Below are 22,595 nucleotides of genomic sequence, written 5' to 3' on the forward strand. Positions count from 1 at the left end.
CAGGAGGCCCCAGAGCAAACACATCCAGTGGACAGTTTCAGACAACGTCAAAGCACAACCACTCAACCACATTCACAGTCAACACACTTAAGGGTTGGACTCAGTGGGTACCAGAGCCCTGCTGAAGTAAATCTTGCTTTGTTTGATGGGCCCCTGCACAGCTGATCCTCCAAGGTGGTCAGAGGTCGGTGGTCAGTGGTCATAGCCAGTCCTTGCAGCTCATCAGCCTGAGGAAATCCCTCTCATTGACATGCCAACAGCAATCAAGACTCAAATACAATTGAAGGGTATACAGTCCAACACAGGGGGTGTACCTTGAGTGTCCAGCCAGGGTGATCAGGGAGGCTGTGCCACTGGACCCTACAGGACACCTAAAATAATAGGCCACCCTACCAAGCCTAGGAAATGTAGCAGCTCTACCTAATATATAGAAACAAACACAGCGAGGCAACCAAAATGAGGAGACAAAGAAACATGTCCCAAATGAAAGAACAGAACAAAACTTCAGGAAAAGAACTAAACAAAATGGAAATAAGCAATCTAACAGATGCAGAGTTCAAAACACTGGTTATAAGGGTGCTCAAGTAACTTAGTGAGGACCTCAAGAGCATAATAAAGGACCAGTCAGAATGAAGGATGCACTAACTGAAATAAAGAATAATTTTTTGGGAATGATCAGTAGAGTATGTGAAGCAAAGAAGCAGACTATCAATTTGGAATATAAGGAAGCAAAAAACACCTGATCAGAACTGCAAAAAGAAAAAGGAATCCAAAGAATGAGGATAGTGTAATGAGCCTGTGGGACAACTTCAAATGTACCAATATTTGCATTATGGGCATGCCAGAAGGAGAAAAAAGAGAACAAGAATTTGAAAAAATAATGACAGAAAACTTTTCTAACTGGTGAAGGAAACTATCATACAAGTCCAGGAAGTCCCAAACAAGATGAACCCAAAGAGGCCCACACCAAGACACATCATCATTAATATGTAAAAAGTTAAAGACAGAGAGAATTTTAAAAGCAGCAAAAGAAAAAAGCAGATGGTTACTTACAAGGGAGCTCCCATAAGACTCTCAGCTGATTTCTCAACAGAAACTTTTCAGGCCAAAAGAGAGTGGCAAGAAATATTGAAAGTGATAAAAACCAAGGACCTGCAACCAAGATTACGCCATCCTTCAAAGCTCTCATTTAGAAACCATGGACATATAAAGAACTTCTCAGATGAGAGAAAGCTAAAGGAGTTCATCACCACCAAACCACTGTTATATGAAATGTTGAAGGGTCTTCTTGAAGTACAAGATAAAATATATAAACAATAAAATGGCAATACATACATATTTATCAACAGTTGAAACTACAAATAAGATGAACAAGCAGAACAGAAACATAAATACAAAACTTTTTGTTGGTTGCCAGATGGGAGGGGCTGAAAAGGTGAAGGGATTAAGTACAAATTGGTTGTTAAATAACAGAGCTCAGAGGGAGGTTCTGGGAGAGGGGGGCAGGAAGAGATAAACCAAAGAATTTAGCATATTTGCATAACCAATGGACACAGACAGTAGTATGGGGAAGTCAGAAGCGGGTGGGAGCAAGAAGGAGAGGGTCAATGGGTGAAAAAGGGGAGATCATCTGTAATACTTTCAACAGTAAAGAGAAATTTAAAAATGGATTTGCGTCGATGATGGGCTTAAAGCATGCATAGAGGCAATATCAAGGACCAAGGAAAGCATAGGGTGCATTTGGCCAGAGCATGGGGTATTTGGGAATGAGGGGAGATGAGACAGAGAACATCAGGCAGGGACCTTATGGGATTAGGTAGGTTATGAACACCAACAGGGGTATTGATACTTTGGAGGGTAACATAGAAACACTGAAGGTTTTTTGTTTTTGTTTTTATCCTTGTCCGAGAACATTTTTCCATTTTTTATTCAGATAGAGTGGGAGGGGGGAGAGAGAGAGAGAGAAACATTGACGTGAAAGGGACACATCGAGTGGTTGCCACCCGCACGACCCAACCAGGGCCAGGGACAAACTGCAACTGAGGTAGGTGCCCTTAGCGTTAACCGAACCCGATTCTCTCTGGACCGCAGACCGATGCTCCAATCGCTGAGCCAAACTGGCCAGGGCGAAACACCGAAGGTTTTTAAAGAAAACTCTATTTTCAACAGAGTTGTCCTTTGGAATGCTTTGCTTGGCTGCAATGGCAGGAGGTCTGGCACAGGGAGGGACCATTTATCTTTTTTTTTTTATCCTCACACGAGGACATTTTTTTTTTTTTTCATTTTTTGTTCAGATAGAGTGGGAGAGAGAGAGAGAAAGAGAAACATTGATGTGAAAGGGACACATCGAGTGGCTGCCAGAGTGTGAGGGAGAGAGAGGGAGAAAGAGAGAGAAAGAAACATCGACATGAAAGGAACACATCGAATGGCTGCCACCTGCATGACCAACCAGGGCTGGGAACAAACTGCAACCGAGGTAGTCTCTCTGGGCCGCAGGCTGACGCTCTAACCACGGAACCAAACCGGCCAGGGCCCATTTATCTTTTTGATGGAATTTAGGTCTCATGATCTCCTAAGTTTCCTTGTAGCTCATGATGCTGGTGTCTCGAGTTCTGTAGGATTTGCTTCCTCACTTGTAAATTTGAAATGGAAAGTGGAAAGAATATGTCCTGGAGAAGGCTTTTTGGGAAGTGATTTCTATCAAAAGGGATCCAGACCAGAAGTACTCAAGTGAATCTGCTCATGAGTGGGAGGGAACACAAAGGTCAGAACTTCCAAGTACTGCCTGAGTCTGTAGAGAACTTGAGAGTGTGTAGCAGATAGAGTGTACATAATCAAATAACCGTTGCATAGTTAGGTGCTCAGGATTGGGCACACTGGGGGGAGGCGCAAGTCAGGGCAGCATCAGCTGTTGTGATGATGGAATAAAGGTATGAAACAAGCTGCTTGCTGGAAGTATGTACAATAGATTTGCTGGAGTGCCAACCACGTGCTCAGCAGCCTGAAACATTTGGGCCTCCTAGCCCATGCTTGAGTGGGTACCTGCCAGCACAGTCCCCTGAGAAACAGGAAGCCTGAGCAGGGTAGCTGCTTTTAGAAGCGTTATAGTGCATTGTTGCAAAACTGGCTTAAGCCTGTTAAGTTTACTGTGAAACCTGAAATTTTTCTTCCTTGTTGCTGTCTGACAGTTGTTCTCATTTAAATCTTCCCCATATTTGCCTAAGTTATGCTGCTGGATATGGCCTCTTTGATTTCTATTCTGATTTCTTGGGAGTGGGAGAGAGACTGCTCTATCTTAAATGGGTTTGGTTAGCCAACTGGTGGCCCTAGCCAAGGAAAGCTGTAGTGGGTGTTTTCAGTGTAGTATAGGTCTGGTTTAACCAGCTCATTTGCTGCCCCCAGCCTTCAGTTTGGATGCCCTGAAGCCTTCATTGTTACTGAACTTTTTGTAGCCTTAACAAAGCAATCTGATATGAAAAGTCTACAAAAATCATGTACTCACTTCTCCTCTACAGAACTCAATCAGGCACGTACTGAGGGCCTATTAACACTCATTCTGACCATCTATCATGGTTGTATATCTGGGAAAATTCAACAAGTCAGAGAGAGGTGAAAACCAGGCAAATATCGTTATTGAGAGCTCTCTGGAGTCAACCCAAACCTCTCACATATGTTATCTTTCACTCCTCACAAAGAACTGTATGAGCTCTATGAAGTGGGTACTCTGAGCCCCTTTCTGTATATGGGGCATAGAGGTTATTTTCCCAAGGTTTTTAAGTGGTGGGATTGGACTAGGAACCTTTGTCTTCCTTTAGCCTGTGCCCTCCATCACTGGACTGGACAACTGCCCAGGTCATTCAAATGATAAAGGCTATAACTGTAATGCAGGAGAAGAAAGCAAAGCACAGCACTACTTAGAAAGTCTCTTAATACTGATTATCCAAAACTTTAAGCTAAGAGGCAACAAATTGGAATTGTTGTTACATTTGACAGGTGAAAGAAGGCTCAGGTGACTGACCTAATTTTGTTCAACTTGCCTATGTTTAAGGGAGGCCCTCCCACAATGGCAGTAGGGAGAAGGACTTATGACCAGTTGTTTCTTTGATTGTCTTCTCTGTTGCTCCATCTTCCTCTTTTCCCACACTGATTTGCATTCTGTCCCTTCTCCCCCAGAAAAGATTTTAAAGCTGATTTAGAGAGAAATTCTGTCCTAGAAATTGTGCTCCACTTATACCTATAGATTTTCCTCACTTTCCGCTGCAGGGAGCATCCAAGCTGAGGGGCTTTTGCAGCAGGTACTGGGAAAATTGTAGAGGTCAGGAGTAGCTGATACTGTTTTGAAATACTTCATAGAAACATGTTTAGCCATGGCTGTAACAGGTGCTCTAAAAGAGAACAAATAGAGCCAGTTATGATGTCAGGATCCCTGGGGATTGATGGGGTAGGGTAAAGAAGGATTAAACATTAAAGCACAATATCTTGGCTCTTTGCTTTTTTAACCCCCTTATTATATTAGGATTTCTGTTAGCGGAAAATAAATTAGAACAAAGTATGCTTAGAATACAATCTTTGTGTTTTAACTTTGACTGATAGTGGTTTTAACACTTTCATCTGGTTCTCAGTCAACCTGTGTTCAAAATGTCAATTAACCAATAAATATTATGAAAAACAAGAGTCAGAAATGGTTGCCACTCGTGCTAATGAGCTGCTAATGAAATTGTGCCTAGGTGGAAAATGCAGGCACTCTGGAATCCCCTAGAGTCTTCTCCAGAAAATGAGTAGTAGTAGAGCTAAGGCCCCTGACCCTTGGGAAATAGGCACATTTAATTCCTTCATTTCCAGTTTGTCATTTTTTCCCACCTCATTGCCAGTATCTTATGGTTAATGCCAATCATACTGAGACTTTTTAAAATGCTGTTTTATTTGACTCAATTCCTAAGTGGGTTTAGAGAGCTGGAAGTACTGTAGCTGTGCTGTGGTTTATTACCAACTGCCTGGCCCTTGGTCTCTTGGTGATTCTCTTTCTCCTAATTTTATTGACTTTTCTCAGTCTCCTTACCCCTACACATACACATATGCACTATTGAAAATAGATTGAAGTCTGAATATATTCAAGATTTTATAGGGATGAAGGAGTATGTGGTAAGTGGGGAGCATATCTTTAAAAAAAGAAAGGAAGGAAGGAAAGAAAAGAAAAAAGAAAGAAAGAAATGGCAGGAACTAGTAGACCACGGCAGTTAATAGGTTTATTGAAACCCAGATCCCCAGCATGGATGTAAAAGCCCAAGTGTTCTGTGAGCCTTACTGGGTCCTCTTCTAAGCTAAAGAGGGATATGGGATATGTAGAGGGTAGAGATGGAAGGGGAGCAGAGGCAATCAATGGGCTAGGAAACAGATATGGGATGCCCATCATAGGTCTCTGGGTGAGAGTCGCCCCTCTGCCCCTCTTCCCTGTTCTCCTTTACTCCATCTCTGGTTTTATTAAAATTTGGGGTTCTGACAGGTCCCCTGGGCTGATGAGAGGAATAACTGCACATGCTTAAAGGTCTGGTGCTTTACTGACAGGGCCATGATAGGATTTCTAATTTTTCTGGCCAAAGTACTATCATCCCTTACTACTGTCTCATTCTTCCCATTCCTGATCCATTTCCCCTGGTTCAGGCTTTAATGTGTTTGACTAGGTCAAGTATACAGTGATACCTCGGTTCTCGAACATAATTCGTTCCAGGAGGACGGTCGAGAACCGAATTGTTCGAGAACCGAAGCAATGAAACCAATAGGAAAGCGTGACTCCACAAAGCGTGACTCACTCTCTGCACTCACACTGATGACGCAAGCAAGGCGGCTGGGCCGAATGAACGCCATTCGGCTCAACTCGGCTCATCTCGGAAGTTCGAGTTCCAAATATTTGTTCGGATTCCGAGACAAAAGTTTCTCGAATCTCCATTTGGTCGAAAACCGAGGCGTTCGAGAACCGAGGTATCACTGTAATAGCTTTCCATCTGGCCTCCTTGCTTCTTATCTCTCTGTTTCATATGCTGAGCTCCAAATGCTTCAAATGGAGTTACTCATTGCCCCCTGAATATGCCCACTTCTTTGCTTGTCTGAAAGGCGTTCTCTGGACTCAGAGCTCTAAATGTTTTTGCCCTTCTCCCTCCTTTACTTTGTATTCCTCAATGGCAGCAGTTGGTCCTGTTCATGTAGTATCCTTCCCAGGGTTCAGCACAGAAAGTGGCCCTCAGTGGGTGTGCAGTAAACTGTGGGTAGGAGAAGGAATGCCTAGAAAAGAGCATCTTGTTGCCCAATCCTAGTAAGTGTTTGTTGACCAGCCAGTTGTGGAAAGAGCCTCATTGTTCTAGATATGATTACTTTGAGCCTTGGTCCTGGTGGCTGTTCACAGAGTACCTCTTTGACTGTAACATAGGAAATCTAAGTAGCATTGCTAGTTCTTGTCCTTGAAGAGCACTGCTCTTGTGATTTGGGTATATAGAGGTTGGTGATCAGCTGTTGTCTATGACCCTGGGAAGGAGACATTGGTTAGGTCACAGCAGATCAGATTTTGGAAAGTGGAGTTCTAGAGGGTGGTGGGTGTTGTCAGGGTAGCTGTTTTCTTTTATTTATTTATTTATTATTATTATTAATTTTTTGGGGGAAAAAAAGTTTTGTGGAAAGGAAGGAAGGAAAAAAGAAAGAAAGAAAGAAAAAGAGAGAGAGGAGGGAGGGAGGAAGGGAGAAAGCAGGGTAGCTGTTTTCTGAGGAAAACTGTGGAATTCCTTGTCCTGAGGGGCTATTAATGCAGGTGAGAGATTTCCATGCTTGGAAGCCATGCCAGAGAACTCTGCTAAGGCCTTGCCCAGATTCTATATTCTGTGACTCAGAGTGAAAAGTCAGTTTGGAGAATATTTTTATTTTTTCCTTTTATTTTGTTATTGTTTAGTCCTTTTAGAAAATGTAAAAATACAACTATAATCTAGACTGGCTCACTATATGTTTTGATGTTTTAAAAAAGGTCTCCATTTGTGTTACCCTTAAAAAATAGTAACATGAAGTCCTGGCCAGTGTGGCTCAGTGGATAGAATGTTGGCCCATGCACTGAAGGGTCATGGATTTGATTCCTGGTCAAGGGCATGTACCTGGGTTGCAGGTTTAATTCCTGGCCCTGGATGGGGTCATGCGGGAGGCAACCAATCTATGTCTCTCTTACATTGATGTTTCTGTCTCTCCCTCCTCTCTCCCTCTCTCTCTCCTCTCTCCCTCTCCCTCCTTTCCACTCTCTCTAAAATACAATGGAAAAAATATCCTCAGGTGAGGATTAACAAAAAACGACAACAACAAAAACCAGAGTTCTGCACCACAGAGAGGTTTGTGCACTTTTTAAAAAAATTTATTTATTACTGGTTCAGTTCAAGTCCTGCCTTGGAGACAGTATAGATGCTCATTTGAGTGAAGCAAGGATCTTGCCAGGACTTGTTTGGGGGTATTGAATAAAAAAGCAGGTGGAGAGGGCTATGGTAGTCATGGCAACCAGGCCTGTAAAATCTCAGCTCTAACCAGCCCTGGTTAGGAACTTGGAGGCACCCAGTAAGATGAGGGCATTGCTTCCTATTCCATATTCTATTTATTCTTTCTGTTCTAGGGACTGGAGGCAGGGGGCTGGCATTCAAGTGGACCTTTCTGGAGGCCTACTGTGTGCCTGGTGTTGAACCTGAGTTGTGGGCACAAGTAATTGATCCCTGCTCTTCAGAAACTCAGCATAATTGGGAATTTTTACTTTTGTTAACACATACCTACAGGGCTTGATAAATAAAATATCTTTGTTTCATCCTGGTTGACAATTACCTTTTGGAGGCTATATTTTCTGAAGCACTTTTAACTTCTGAGCACTGACACAATGTTTTCTTATTTGTTCTTCACAACAATCTAACCCTTTAGGGAAAGTAGACACCATAGAGTCTTTTCATTTGACATAGGAAGGCATGAAGATTCAAACAGAAAAAAGAATTTGGCTACATTCACCTGACACTTGAGAAAAGAGCTGAGTGGATAGCAGAGTTCCAGGACTTGTGGTTGCATGGCTGGAGCAGTCTTTGATTTTCTGCCATTATGTCTAGGTATGACTTGAAAGAACCTAGACATCCCTGGAGGAAGAGGTTTCCAGGCAGGAGCATACAGAGCACACCCCATATGTCTGTCCCCTCCCAAAACTATATAACTACAGAGGCATCTGATGCCAAGGCAAAAAACAAGAGCACTCTTGCATCCATCTCAGTTGGCCCTGTCTCAACTGAAGCAGGCCAGTCGGGCTGCACAGCAGCCTCACTGTGGACACTAGCTGAGGAGGACATTGCCACTGTGAATCCTAGAGAGGCAAGTTTTTAATCACTAGGCACTGGAATGAGTTGGGACAAAAACTGAGGCAAAATTTGTCAGTAGGTATAAAACTTACACAGTCAGCAGTCACAAATTGGCTGTGGGCTGAATTTCATTTATGGATACATTTTGTTTGGCTTTTATATTTTAAAATTCGAATGTGTTAGAGGGGGTGTTTTGGTTTTTTGTTTGTTTGTTTTTTAGCCCTCATCACTTCCTGTTGTCTTGCAGATGGCCCTCCTCACTTATCTCTTCTTTACCTGCCTCACGAGCATTTGTGTTTGCTCTTGTCTCTTGGATCACTATTTCTTACCTGCCCTTTCACCAGGGTTCTTCTTGCCCAGGTACTTCATGGCCTCAGCTTTTCTAGGCCCATTTTCTTTTTTCCTACTCTGCCCAGAACTGTCCTTCTGGGGCTATGCTTAGGCCCTAAGCTTAGCTCTCTTTCCTGGCTCCTAGAAATACTTGCTGTCACCTTGGACTGCATCTGATAATTGGTGTTTCAGGATTCAAAAGGATTTTTATCCAAAGAAGTAATTTTTTTAAAATAACTTTGTTGAGATAAAATTTATATGCCATAAACTTCACTCATGTAAAGTTTACAATGGGAATAATTCCCAGATGTCCCTAGACATTTCCAGACTGTGGTCTATGAACCAGAAAAATTTTAAAAGAAAATGTTGGGCAACTAGAGGCCAACTTTTTTACTATATTGAGTTAAGGGCCTTAATATAGAAATAACCCACTATCATCCATTATCATCATCATCATCATCTTATTTTATAAAAGGACATTTTAAAAGATTTTTTTTTTTTATCCTCACCCAAGGACATTTCTGCATTTATCTTCAGATAGAGCAGGGGGTGGGGAAGAGAGAGAGAAACATCGATGTGAGAGAGACACATCGACTGGTTGCCACCCACACAACTCCAACTGGGGCCAGGGAGAAACTGCAACCGAGGTACGTGCCCTTAGTGGGAACTGAACCTTGGTCTTTCCGGTCCACAGGGCCGATGCTCTAACTGCTGAGCCAAACTGGCCAGGGTAGGAACTGTTCTTTATATTAGATACTTTAAAAAAATTTTTTTTTCTTTATTGATTTTTAGAGAGAGAGGAAGGGGGAGGGAGATAGAAACATCAATGAGAGAGAACATCGATTGGCCACCTACTGCATGCCCCCCACTGGAGATCAGGCCCACAATCTGGGAATGTGCCTTGACTGGGAATCGAACTAGCAACCTGTTGGTGCATGGGTCGACGCTCAACCACTGAGCCATACTGGCTGAGTTGTATTGGACACTTTTAACTTCCTTGTTTTGAGATCATTAGAATGAATTGCCACAATAAACAAATTACCTCAAAATTCAGCTTAAAACAACAGTAATTTCTTTGTGTATAGCTCCGACTCTTAGAACTATAGTAATAAGCCCTGGCCGGTTTGGCTCAGCGGTTGGAGTATTGGCCTGCGGACCAGAGAGTCCTGGGTTCGGTTCCCGCTAGGGGCACGTACCAAAAAAAAAAAAAAAAATTGCCCTGGCCGGTTTGGCTCAGCGGTTAGAGCATCGGCCTGCGGTACAGAGAACTATAGTAATAGTTCACATATCCTTTAGATCCCCCCAAATAAATAATTAAACCAACCAGAATGTGGAGAAGTGGAAGCCACAAAATGAAATACAGATACTAACAAATGAACCCAAGGATTAGAATTTAGTAACATAATCATACTCATGTGGGTAGGAGAGAAAAAAAAATAGCCTAAATGGCTTTATGAAATGATATCTTGATTAGATAGTATAAAACTAAAGATAGGTACTATAAAACCAAATACAAAAAAACTACATAAATGCTGTAGTCTAGTTTGGTAAATATGTTTCTCATAGGGGTATAGGTTAGCAATTTTGAAACTAGTTTACATATATACTAGAATTGAATAACAAATAAGTATATTACAGATAAGAGCCAGGTTTCTCACTGTTGGAGACAAAAGTTACATAAGGAAAGGGGGAATGTACAAATTTTGTGTGCACAAATGAACTCTGTGGTGTTAGATTAGAATCTGAGATGTAAGTATAAACTTAGTTATTTTTTTGTTTGTATTGTTAATCCTTACCTGAGGATATTTTCCATTGCTTTTTTTAGAGTAGAAGGGAAAATGAGAGAAAGAAACATCAATGTGAGAGAGACACATCGGTTGGTTGCCTCCTGCACAACCCCCATTGGGGCTGGGGATCAAACCTGCAACCCAGGTACATGCCCTTGATCGGGAATCAAACCCTCCACCCTTCAGTCCTTGGGCCAACGCTCTAACCACTGAGCAAAACCGGCCAGGGCTAACCTTAGTTTGTAATAGATACACAGACAAATAGATACAGTAGAATATATGTGTATAAATGCATATATGTATATGTATACACATACATAAATTTTTTAGCTCTGTCCATTGAAAGGGTCTAGAAGCAATGACAGCCTAGTAGTAATGAGCACACCTACCACTCAGATCTTGGTTTCTAAACACTGTTCTTCAATAAAAGAAACTAGGGTTCTTTGAGAAATAGTTTATTCCAGGACTGGGGAAAGGAAAATACAAGATGAACTTGGAACATCTTTTGAAAACAGAAAGTAAAGAAATACCTGAGCCCTGGCCGGTCTGGCTCAGCGGTTAGAGCGTCCGCCCACGGTCCAGAGAGACCTGGGTTTGGTTCCCGCTAGGGCCACGTACCTCGTTTGCAATTTGTCCCCGCCCCGGTTGGGGTCGTGTGGGTGGCAACCAGTCGATGTGTCTCTCTCACGTCGATGTTTCTCTCTCTCTCTTCCTCTCATTCTATGCAAAAATGTTCTTGGGTGAGGATTTAAAAAAAAAAAAAAGAAATACCTGAAAAAAGAAAATGATTTGGGGCAGGGACTTATTAAAGGAACAAAAGAGCCAACCTAATGGAGTCCTAATTGCCAAAGCTGAAACATTTTGAGCAATAAAATAAATAATGATAGTGGATTATAATTTATAGAATAAGTTATATTTTATGGAATAAAATGTCTATGAGTCCATACTAGTATAAGTAAATAATTAAATAGATGGAGGAGTGACAGTTTTTCCTTGTAGTGAAATTTCAATTAATTTGTGAGAAAGGAGGGAAGTAGAAAATTGCCACTAGATCATCACCACAGTGGTAATTGTTGGAGAAGGATTCCCCTAATGGTATGGTTTGAGGAAGAAAAAAAGGGATTTGTATAATCTCAAAGTATTTCCCCATGCTTTTTTTAAAAACAATTCAATGATTTTTAGTATATGCACAATATTGTGCAGTCATCACCACTGTCTAATTTTAGAAAATTTCCATCACCCACAAAAATAAACCTTATGTCCATTAGTGGTCATTTCCCACTTTTTCCTTCTCCTAGCCCCTGATAGCCACTAATATACTGTGTCTCTTGATTTGTCTATTCTGGACATTTCACTTAAAATGAATCATATGTGGCTTCTTGTATCTGACTTCTTTCACTCAATATAATTAAGGTTTAAAGCTCATCCATGTTGTAGTATGTATTCATATTTCATTCCTTTTAATGGCTGAATATTATTTCACTATATGGATATACTACATTTTGTTTATTCTTTTTTCAGTTGATGGACATTTGTATTGTTGCCACATTTTGGCTGTTATAAATAGTGCTGTGATGAGAATTAATGTACAAGTTTTTGTGTGAACATATGCTTTTAATTTTTTTGGGTATACACACTTAGATGCGGAATTGCTGGGTTCATGTGGTTACTCTATGTTTAACTTCTTGAGAAACTGCCAAACTGTTTTCCACTGTTTGGTCATTTGCAGTTATTTTGGTTTGCTACAGTAGAAAAGCTCAGTAGAGATTACTTAGTTGATCAAGGCCAGCATCACCAGTAAGAAGACACATTGACATCACAAACTTTGTGGTGCTTCTGTCAAGGATGTATGACCTTAGTTTAATCATGAGAAGATATCAGGTAATCCTGAATAACTGATCAGTATTCCTTAAGGTATCAGAGTCATGAAAGACAGGGGAAGGCAGTGAGGAACTGTTACATACTACAGGATACTAGGGAGAAGTAACCAAAGGTCATATGGGATCCTGGAACCAAAAAGGACATTAGTGGAAACACTGGTAAGGTTTGAGAAGGATCTTTATAGTTTAATAAATGCTATTGTTAATTTCCCAGTTCTAATAATTATCTCTGGCTATGTAAGATATTAACATTTGGAAAGGTTATGTTAGCAGTATTTGGAAACTCTGTACTGGTTTTGCAACTTTTGTGGTTCAAAATAAAAAGTTAAAAAGAAATCCAGTCTTTTATTCTTGTTCACATGTCTGCACAGCAGCTATACTTGGCTGACCATGTCTGGGCTTAGCTGGGTTTAACTCCAATCTGCAGTTTGGATTCAGGTTTGTTCCATGGGTTCCTTATCCTTCTTGGACTGGAATACTAGAACACAGTCTTCTCATGGTGATGGCAGAATTCTAGGAGTTGAGCTAAACACACAGGCGTATTTCAAATATTTGTGGTGCATGTGCTAAAATCCCACTGGCCAAGGCACATCAAAAGCCAAGTCCAAAGTCAAGGGCTGGAAAAGTCCACTCTATCACTCTAATCTTACTCTTTTTTGTTGTTGTCGTTGTTAATCCTCACCTGAGGATATTTTTTTCATTGATTTTTAGAGAAGGTAGAAGGGAGGGAAGGAGAGAAAGAGGGAGAGAGAGAGAGAGATAGAGAGATGGAGAGGGAGAGAGGGAGAGAGAGGGAGGGGGGGAGAGAGAGAGAGAGAGAGAGAGAGAAACATTGAACCTGCAACCCAGGTATGTGCCCTTGATCAGGAATCAGACCCGTGACCGTTCGGTGCATGAGCCGTCGCTCCAGCCACTGAGCCACATCGACTAGGGCTCTAATCTTGCTCTTACCTTGTAAGAGAGGCTGCATGGCTAAGGGTGTGAATACACACAGGAGGGAAGAAAATTGGTGACAATAATGCAATATACCGCAGATTCTCTCCCTACCCTCTATGGGAAAAGCAGGAGTGTTACCTGGGTCTTGGCCTGTGATTGAAATCAATGACAGAGAGTCCTAGTGGGAGTCAAAACTCAAATAGGGTGTTTACTTAATTTGGACAAGGCTTCTGCTAATTATAGACAGAGCTGTGGTCTGTCCCCAAAGAGTCAGTGAGGGAAACAGACACTGTAGGCTTTGCAGGCCTCTTTGCCTTTCTAGATCCCCATCTTATTTTCTGCCTGTTCCCTTGCCCTCTGCCTTCTGCCCCCTGAATCCCTAACTCTTTACTTTCATGTATCTTGTGACTTTTTGCCTTTGCTGTGCTCTTCCCCAGTGTTGTGGTCCCTTCACAGAGGCCCTAGAAGGATTCAGGTCAGATCACTCTCTCCAACTTGGTCTTTTTCCCAGTGGGGTGGAAACATTTGAAATACTGTCTTTTATGCTGCCTCTGCCACTGCTGCTGCCATGGCTGGTTTCATGTATTTTAAATGAGCGTAACCTGTATTTTAAGTTAACGCTATTGTTGCTTTTGCCCCCTGTGGTGGTTTATATGAAAGGAGTAATTTTGGAATTTCCCCAAGTAAAATAAATTGATTCATATAAGATCCTAATCTCTTACTTGGCCAGCTTAGCATGACATAACCTGTTATGTTTTTAAATTTATAAAGTTGTATACTTTTTCCTTTTCCATTTCTAATTTTTATCAAAAGTCTGAAAATTCAAGATGCTGCTAGCAATTAATAGTAGTAGCAGTAGCCCTGGCCTGTTTGGCTCAGCGGGTGAGAGCATCAGCCTGCGGTCTGGAGAGACCCGGGTTCGGTTCCCACTAAGGGCGCGTGCCTCGGTTGCAGTTTGTCCCCGGCCCTGGTTGGTCGTGAGGGTGGCAGCCACTCGATGTGTCCCTTTCACGTCGATGTTTCTCTCTCTCTCTCCTTCCCATTCTATCTGAACAAAAAATGGAAAAATATCCTCGGGTGAGGATAAAAAAAAAAAAAAGTAGTAGCAGTAATAATATTAGTACTATTACTACTAAAAGTAGCTGTGAACATGACTACTAATTATTATGCATCTACTTGCCCTAGTAAGAATCCTTGTTGGCCTTTCCACACACCTCTAGATCAGTTAGGATTTTCTCTCTTTCACATTTAATTTTTCACTCAGCAGGCTCTGGGGCTAAAATGGTGAGTTATATTAACCAGGTAACACACACACACACCAAAAACACTAAAATATAACTACTGATTGAGGTAAAGTGTTATTTTTAAAAAGGGGTCATGGTGCTGGGAAAGTCTTTAGGGGGCAGCTGGATCTGGTGTGGGAAATAGAAGATGCTGTCAGAGGAAGTGACTCTTAGCTGGGATTGAAAGGAGGAGATGGAGGCTGGGGTTGAAGAGCATTCTGGGCAAAGGGAGCAGGAGTGGAAAGACCCCCGTTAGCGAGGAGCATGGTTCTTTTATGGAATGGAAAATGGCCAGTGTGTCCTAGAGCATAGGGAGTGAGTTGTGGACAACGAAGGAGCAGGCAATGGCTAGATACTAAAGGGCCTCACTGACCAGCATGAGGACTTCCATCTTTATTCTAAGAGCAGGCGGAAACCACTAAAAAGTTTGAAGCTATGGAATGACATAGTCAAATTTGTATTTTTAAAAAAGAAAATCATTTATTGTAAAGAACACATGGATTGAGAGGTAAGAATAGATAGGGGAGGTCAGTTGGAAGGCTCTGGCAGTGTCCACAAGAGAGATGGTGATGGTTTGAACTAGAGCAGTGATAGGGAGGACAGAAAGAAGGGTATGCATTCAACAGACATATAGCAGGAACAATCACTAAGTTTTGGAGATAGTAGCAGGTGGCAACATAGAGAAATATGAAGGATGACCAGCTTAGCATTTAGCCACCTGTTGTTTTGTTAGTTTGGGATCTCTCCAGGTAATACAACCTCACCTCTTTAAGTGTTTAGAGATGAGATTAATGCTAAACAAAAGATCTCTTTTCCCATGGTCATAGGAATAGGATAGATGTTGTTCTGGCTAGTATATGGCTTCATCTCCTCCCAGAACCAACTTCCTCAGCCATTGGCTGTCTTCCTACCCCAACCTAGGCTTCCTGATGGCTAAACAAGCCAGCAACCCCCACAGCCTTTGCAGTTCTTTCAGCCTATTCTGCTGCTTGCCTCCTGCATGCAGCCTGTCAGTTTCTTGCTGAACCTTTGCACACAGGGCTCCATCTATTTGGGATTCCCTTTTTTCCCCCTAGTCTTCTTCTTTTTTCTTATAAACATTAAGTGCCACAGATTTTATGTGGCAAGTTCTGGCTTAGGGGCAGGGGAAACAAAAAAGGAGGAGATATAGTCCTTGCACCCAGGGAGAAAAGAGCCTCATAGAGGAAGCCTGATTAAATAGTTGAGGGTGGTGAGATGTAAGATTGCTGGAATGGCAAGCTGTCTGGGGTTCTGTCAGGGGAAGGACATAAAGGATGTAGGAGAGGGGGCAGTAATGTAGCCACGTCCTGACTGGTAAGTAGGTATTCACTATTCATCTACTGTACAAAACAAAAGGGCTTGTTATAGATCAATTTAAAGAAAACAGAATGGCTTAAATATGCAGGTTCTAACTGGCGGGCATTAGTCTCTGGATTAAGGTGCAGATACCCTTGCCCACCTTGTTTCATCCCTTTATTCAATATAGATTGGCAAAAGAATTGTGATTTGTGTGTGTGTGTGTGTGTGTGAGGGGGGCGGGGGGAGAGGGAGAGAGAGAGGGAGGGGGAGGAAGGGAGGGAGGAGGGAGGAGGGAGGGAAGGTTGGAGAAGGAGATACGTATGGATCCAGGTACCTGAATACTTCAGAGTTGGTCTTCATGAACTAATAAGTCCTATTGACTTGTTAGCCAACCATTTCATCAGTATCCCTCTGAGGACTGTATACCTCATGAGCCTTCTCTCTTCTTGGCTTCTAGGTCAGGCGGTCCCGGTGGGATCCCATGTGCGGCTGAATCTCCAGACTGGGACGAGAGAAGTGAAACTGCAAGATGAAGACAAGTTTCGAAATACTTTGAAAGGGCTGAAAAAAGGCAAAAGGTACAGTGTCATCTCTAGGGACTGGAAGACTAACAGTACTGATTTTGTAATACTGAAAGTAATGATAATGCATTGTTTCTTATGCAAATTCATATGACTTTTTAAAAAATTTGAAATTTAATAGTCTCGAATTTGTGATAAATCTCTCAGGATTTTATGGAAGTTTACTTCTATGGTCTTTGGAAAGAAATAGTTTGCAAAGCAAATTGATACTTTAAAAAAGGCTGTAGGGGGAATGCTTAACCTGCTTTAAAATTGAAGCTATTTTTCCCAGTACTTCAAGAGCACCCATTTGAATCCCAACAATTAATGTGCTGATTACAGATGAGTCATCTATTCATTAAAACAGGCCTGTTAGGCCTTCTGCTTTGCAGTAATACTTCCTTGGTGAACAATAAAATTGCATGTTAAAGTCTTTAATTCAGGTGAACTTTTCTTCTTGTTAGTACATATTAAATTAAAACAAGCTCTCTTATAGTATAAAAATTCTTCAATGGTAAGAAGTAGCCTTAGTTTTTAATAACCAGTTTAGATAATTTGATTTTGAGAAATTCACAGTGTCTATTTTTCTGTTATGTGCCTTGAATTACCAAATTTTCTCTGCTTTCTATTTTCTGCACAAGGGAGAAGGAGGTTGAGGCATGGGATTGCAGGGGCTGCTAGAATTACGCAGTCTGAAAGATCAGTATTAATACCAGCCATGAAGTTCCTAACACAGGGACCAGCAAATTATGGCCTGTGGGCCATATTTGGACTTGCTGCCTGTTTTTGTACAGTCCACAAGCTAAGTTGTTTTTTAACATTTTTCTTTTTATCCTCACCCGAGGACATTTTTGCACTTATCTTCAAATAGAGCAGGAGGGAGAGAGGGAGGAAAAGAGAGAGAAACATGGATGTGAGAGAGACACATCGAGTGGTCGCCACCCACATGACCCCAACCGAGGCCAGGGACAAACTGCAACCGAGGTACATGCCCTTAGTGGGAACCGAACCCGGGCATCTCTGGTCCACAGGCCAATGCTCTAACCGCTGAGCCAAACTGACCAGGGCTGTTTTTAACATTTTTTAATGGTTGAAAACAAAATAAAAGAATATTATTTCATGACTCATAAAAATTGTGTGAAATTTAGATTTCAGTGTTCATAAAAAGTTTTATTGGAACATATCCATATTCCTTCATTTATGCATTGTCTATGGCTGCTTTCTTGCTACACTGGCAGAGTTGTGTAGTAGGAACAATCACCATAGGCCCACAAAGCCTCAAGTATTATCTGGTCCTTGCAGATAGTTTGCTGCCCCTAATAATACATGTTAAGTATTGGGAATTAGTCATGGATTGAATGGGATTAGTGTTACTCAATCCTTGTATATTTATTATTTTAACAATATTTTACAGTTAGATATGAGGCAGAAAGGGACCTTAGAGAACCCAGTTTTTACCTGAATCTTTTCCTTAATATACGTGACAAAAAAGTCACTCAGCCTGTCCATGTGCACCTTCATTCATGTGGCACTCACAACCCCACAAAACAGCCTGTCCACATTTGGGCAGTTTTCACTCTTGGAAAATTTGACTTTATATTGTAATAGGTAAGATAAGGAGATATTTGTTCTCTTTACAGTCAACCGAACTAGGAAGAATCTTTTATCTTCCCACATCTCTTCAGATTCTCCTATACCTGGAGTGACCCAGATCATATGATGATTCCTTTCTCACAATCATCTAAGAAAGAATCAAATTTCATTGTTGTAACCCTGTCGACTTCCTTCCATCCCCAGCACACACATACACATATGTTAGTGTCTCAAAGTACTTCAGGAAGTATTTTCTTCCATCAAAGCCACGCCTTATTTTCTAAATAAAAGGCCTATTTTTTTTCTTTTTTCTTTTTAAGATGGAGTTGTTTATGTGTTGATTTTAATGCCATGGGAAGTTATTTGTCCAATACCTGACTATAGATCATCAGTAGGAACACTTACTACTTTGTCTGTTGTTCATATCTTTTTAGAATAGAAAGTGGAGCCATCCAAATGGTCTGTGGTAGACAAACCATAAGAGAAGTATTTGTCTCTACTCTCGACTCTTTACTTTTCTCCTTTGGAATGTTTCTGAGGGCTCTGCCCTGGAATGGCCCCCAGGATATGCTGGGCATGTTCTCTTTCTTCTCAGCACTTACAGCCAGTGGCAAACCTGCCTGAATAGGAGCCCAAAGGCATTGACAAAGTTGTGTGGGCATTACTGCTGTGAGCTCAGGAATCTCTGGCTGCTTTTGGTGGTGACTTCCTTCTCCTAGGGTCAACTTCATCCTGTGCCCCTCTACTTGCACTTCACAGTGTCTTCCTGGCTCTTTAGCACTGGAATGGGAACAGAGTCCAAAGGGCAGGACTAATTTCCAAAATTGTTATAATATTTTGCTTATCCACATGGGGATCAATACCTTCCCCTTTCCATCAGATTGCCAAAGAAGTTGGTGATCTCATAGAGTTCAGAACCACTAGCTAGAGAGAGATGGCAGCCCAATCCATGGCAGCCTCACACTAGTCCTGCTGGGTATGTGACTGGCCACACTGCTACCTAGAGCTACTATACCTGTGGGCTTTAAAGCCTGGGACAGGCTCCCTGATTCTGACTTGTCCCAGAGGGTTCTTCAGGTAATGCCTAACTGCCTGTTGGCTCCTAGCAATATCCTCCTGAAATTTTTGTGTTAAGCATTGTCATCTCCACTAGTTTTAGCCCCTATTCCTGTCAGCATCACTATAGCACATCTTTTTTTTTTTTTTTGCCTTGGAACAACCAGCTCTTTGAATCCTCCTCCTATGCTTTCAGGGAAGAGGGACAAACTACATCTAAATTGTCCCATCTTGGGTTGAGCATTTGCCATGGTACAACATGGTATAGTAGTTAAATGAGGGGGCCAAGAACAGGGCTATTTGCTTGCTTCATTCATTCATTTTACAAAAGACCTGTTGAGTCCCTATGTGCCAGGCATTGGGGATATAGTAGTAAACAAAACAGACAAGATGCCAGCCTTATGGAGGCTGGCAGGCAGAAAAACAGGTAAATAAACATGTAAGTAAGGTAATTACATATTATAATAAATACTAGGGAAGCCTGGCTGGTGTGGCTCAGTGGTTGAGTGTAGACCCATGCACCAAGAGGTCGCAGGTTTGATTCCTGGTCAGGGCACATGCCCAGGTTGTGGGCCCAATCCCCAGTGGGGGGTATGTGGGAGGTAGCCAATCAATGTTCTCTCTCATCATTGTTTCTCTCTCTCTCTCTCTCTCTCTCTCTCTCTCTCTCTCTCTTTCTCTCTCTCTTTCCCTTTCTCTCTTCCTCAAACCAATAAAGAAAAAAAAAATGTTTTTTTTATCCTCACCCAAGGACATTTTTGCATTTATCTTCAGATAGAGCAGGGGGGAAAGAAGGAGGGAGAGAGAGAGAGAGAAACATCGATGTGAGAGAGACACATCGACTGGCTGCCACCCACACAACCCCAACCGGGGCCGGGGACAAACTGCAACTGAAGTACTGAACCTGGGACTCTGGTCCGCGGGCCGATGCTGTAACTGCTGAGCCAAACTGGCCAGGACAAGAAACAATATTCTTAAAAAATACTAGGGAAGAAATAAACAGTGTGATGAGTCCGTGGGGGAAGTCACTTTAGATAGGATGGTTTGGGAAGTCCTTGTCAAGATGACATTTGAACTGAGACCTGAAGAATGAGGGGGATTTAGTCAATGCAGAAGGCTAGTTTTATATGTTTAGGCTTAGAGCATTTCTGCAGAAGGAACAAGAAGAATCCCTGGTTTTGTCAAGGAAAAGGTTTTGCCGAGTTCAAGAAACAGAAAAATGGTCAGGGTGACTAGAGGAGAAGGAAGAGGACTACTAGGAGATGAGATTAAAGAGGTATAAGGGGCCAGATCATGTGGAGTTTTGAGGAGCATGTTGAGTGTTCTTTGTTTAGCTAGAACTTTATTGGAAAACCATTACAGGATATGGGGTGGGAACGTGATTTAACATAATGTAGTTTACCAAGATCACTTTAGTTGATATGTGTATGGAAGATAGATTGAAGGTGGACAAAAGGAGAAGCATGGATAATTAAGATGTCATTTTAGTGAGTCAGGCAAGACCTAATGGTCGTTTAGTCTAGGGTGTCATAATGGACAGTGGATGAATTTGGAGATATAATTTGGAGATAGGGCTTGCTTATGATTTAGATATAGGGGTTGAAGGAAGGTTGGGAGGAGAGATTCAGTATAAAGCCTCATTTTGGGCCCAGCCGATGTGGCTCAGTGGATTGAGTGTGCTCCCATGGACTGAGAAGTCCTGGATCGATTCCTGGTCAGGGCACATGCGGATTTTGGGTTCAGTCCCCAGTGGAGGGCATGCAGGAGGCAGCCAATTGATGATTCTCTCTCACATCGATGTTTCTATCTCTCTTCCTTCCTTTCTCTCTAAAAATCAGTAAAAAGATATTTAAAAAAATAAAGCCTCATTTTGGGATTTTCCCAACTCAGTGCTTGGAGTTACCATTTATTGAAATAGAAAAGATTGGGAGAGGGACAGATTTCTGGGGAGAACCATCAAGACCTATGTTTTAGATGTAATAAGTTTGAGGTGCTTGGTTAAACATCTGATATCTAAACTGTATCAGTTAGGTAACTGTACAGGTGTCTGGCTGGTATTCAGGGGAGAGTTTTAAGTCAGAGATGTAAATTTGGGCATCATTACCTGATGGATATTTGAAAAGAACTAGGGGAGAGTATAGAGATGGAGAAGAGAATATTGTCCAGAATTGAAGTCTGAGGCATCCAGCATGTATCGGGTTCAGGGAGGAAATGAGGAAGAGAAGAACCAGAACACTATAACAAGAAGCCAGGAAAAGAGAGTGTTTCAAGGAGGGAGGGGTAAACTGTGGTAATGCTGCTGAGCAATTGAGGAACATGACAATAGTGAAGAGTCTGTGGTGTTTGGCCACTGATTATTGGTAATTTTCATGAGCAGTTTTAGTAAAGGTGTAGGAACAGAATTCAGATGGGAGCAAATAGCAATGTAAATAGCAGTTAAGAAGGTGAGAATAGTAAGTGAAGACAGTATGTTCATAGTTTTACTATGAACAGGAGCAGGGAAATGGCGTGATAATTAAAGACTATGGGGTCAAAGGAGTGTTGGTATGCTGATGGGAATAATCCACTCAAAGGGAGAAATTGATGATACAGGTCGGAGCTAGTGGTATAATTATGGAAGTTGAAGCTTTTGAAAAGGCAAGTGGGATCTGAAGCTTAACTTTCATAGAAGCATAGACACTCTTATCAGTTATAATAGAAGGGAAAGCAGAGAATGTAGATTTAGGTGCAGGTTGGTGTGTAGAGCTCATGTTCGGAAGATGAGGGAGTTCTTGAATGTCTATTTTTCTCAGTGAAGAATGAAGGGAGAATATAAGCTGAGGATGGTTGTGTGTGTGTGCATGAGTACAGACACACATGTGTACCCATGTGGCCTGGAAGAGCAGTAAACAGAGATATGAGACTGGATGGGATTCCTCTTGAGCAAGTCTTAGAGGAGGTGGGAGAGAAGTTCAAGCTATGGTGCTAAATACTTAGCTCCCTCTTAGGGGTAAAGGGCAGGGCTGTAGCATCCGTAAGCAGCTGGCAGTGGGTGATACTCTGCCAGGAGAGGGAATTTCTCTCCTGTCTCGTAGGATTGTGGTAATGGTTTGAATGAAATAATACTTCTAAAGGATTAATACAGTACTGGACACATAGTTAAGTTCTCAACAAATATGAGTGATTAACTATTAATAATTAGATTGAGAAGACTGAGGCTTAAAAAAGACAAGTGTTTTTTATTAGGGCCCAAAAAGGTGTCTAGGATAAATCAAAGACCGAACAGCCTGGCCGATGTGGCTCAGTGGTTGAGCATCGACCCATGCACCAAGAAGTCGTCAGTTTGATTCCCAGTCAGGGCACATGCCCAGGTTGTGGGCCAAATTCCCAGTGGGGGGGCATGTAGAAGGCAGCCAGTTGATGTTCTCTCTCATCGATGTTTCTGTCTCTCTCTCCTTTTCCCTTCCTCTCTCTCTAAAATCAACGAAGAAAAAAAAAGACAGAATGAATAAGCCCT

The 22,595-nt window shown here is 41.8% G+C and overlaps 1 protein-coding gene across 2 annotated transcripts in view; it reads left to right on the forward strand.

The window, feature by feature from the left end:
• SIL1 (SIL1 nucleotide exchange factor) overlaps positions 1-22,595 on the forward strand; it is a 270,334-nt gene that overhangs the window by 142,373 nt on the left and 105,366 nt on the right. For both annotated transcript variants that reach the window (XM_036241063.1, XM_036241064.1), the window contains one exon: positions 16,348-16,468. In XM_036241063.1, coding sequence (XP_036096956.1) covers positions 16,348-16,468 — 121 coding nt within the window. The remainder of the gene's footprint in view (positions 1-16,347; positions 16,469-22,595) is intronic.

This window comes from Molossus molossus, unplaced genomic scaffold (assembly GCF_014108415.1).
Source record: "Molossus molossus isolate mMolMol1 unplaced genomic scaffold, mMolMol1.p scaffold_m16_p_4, whole genome shotgun sequence".
Classification (NCBI taxonomy): domain Eukaryota; kingdom Metazoa; phylum Chordata; class Mammalia; order Chiroptera; family Molossidae; genus Molossus; species Molossus molossus.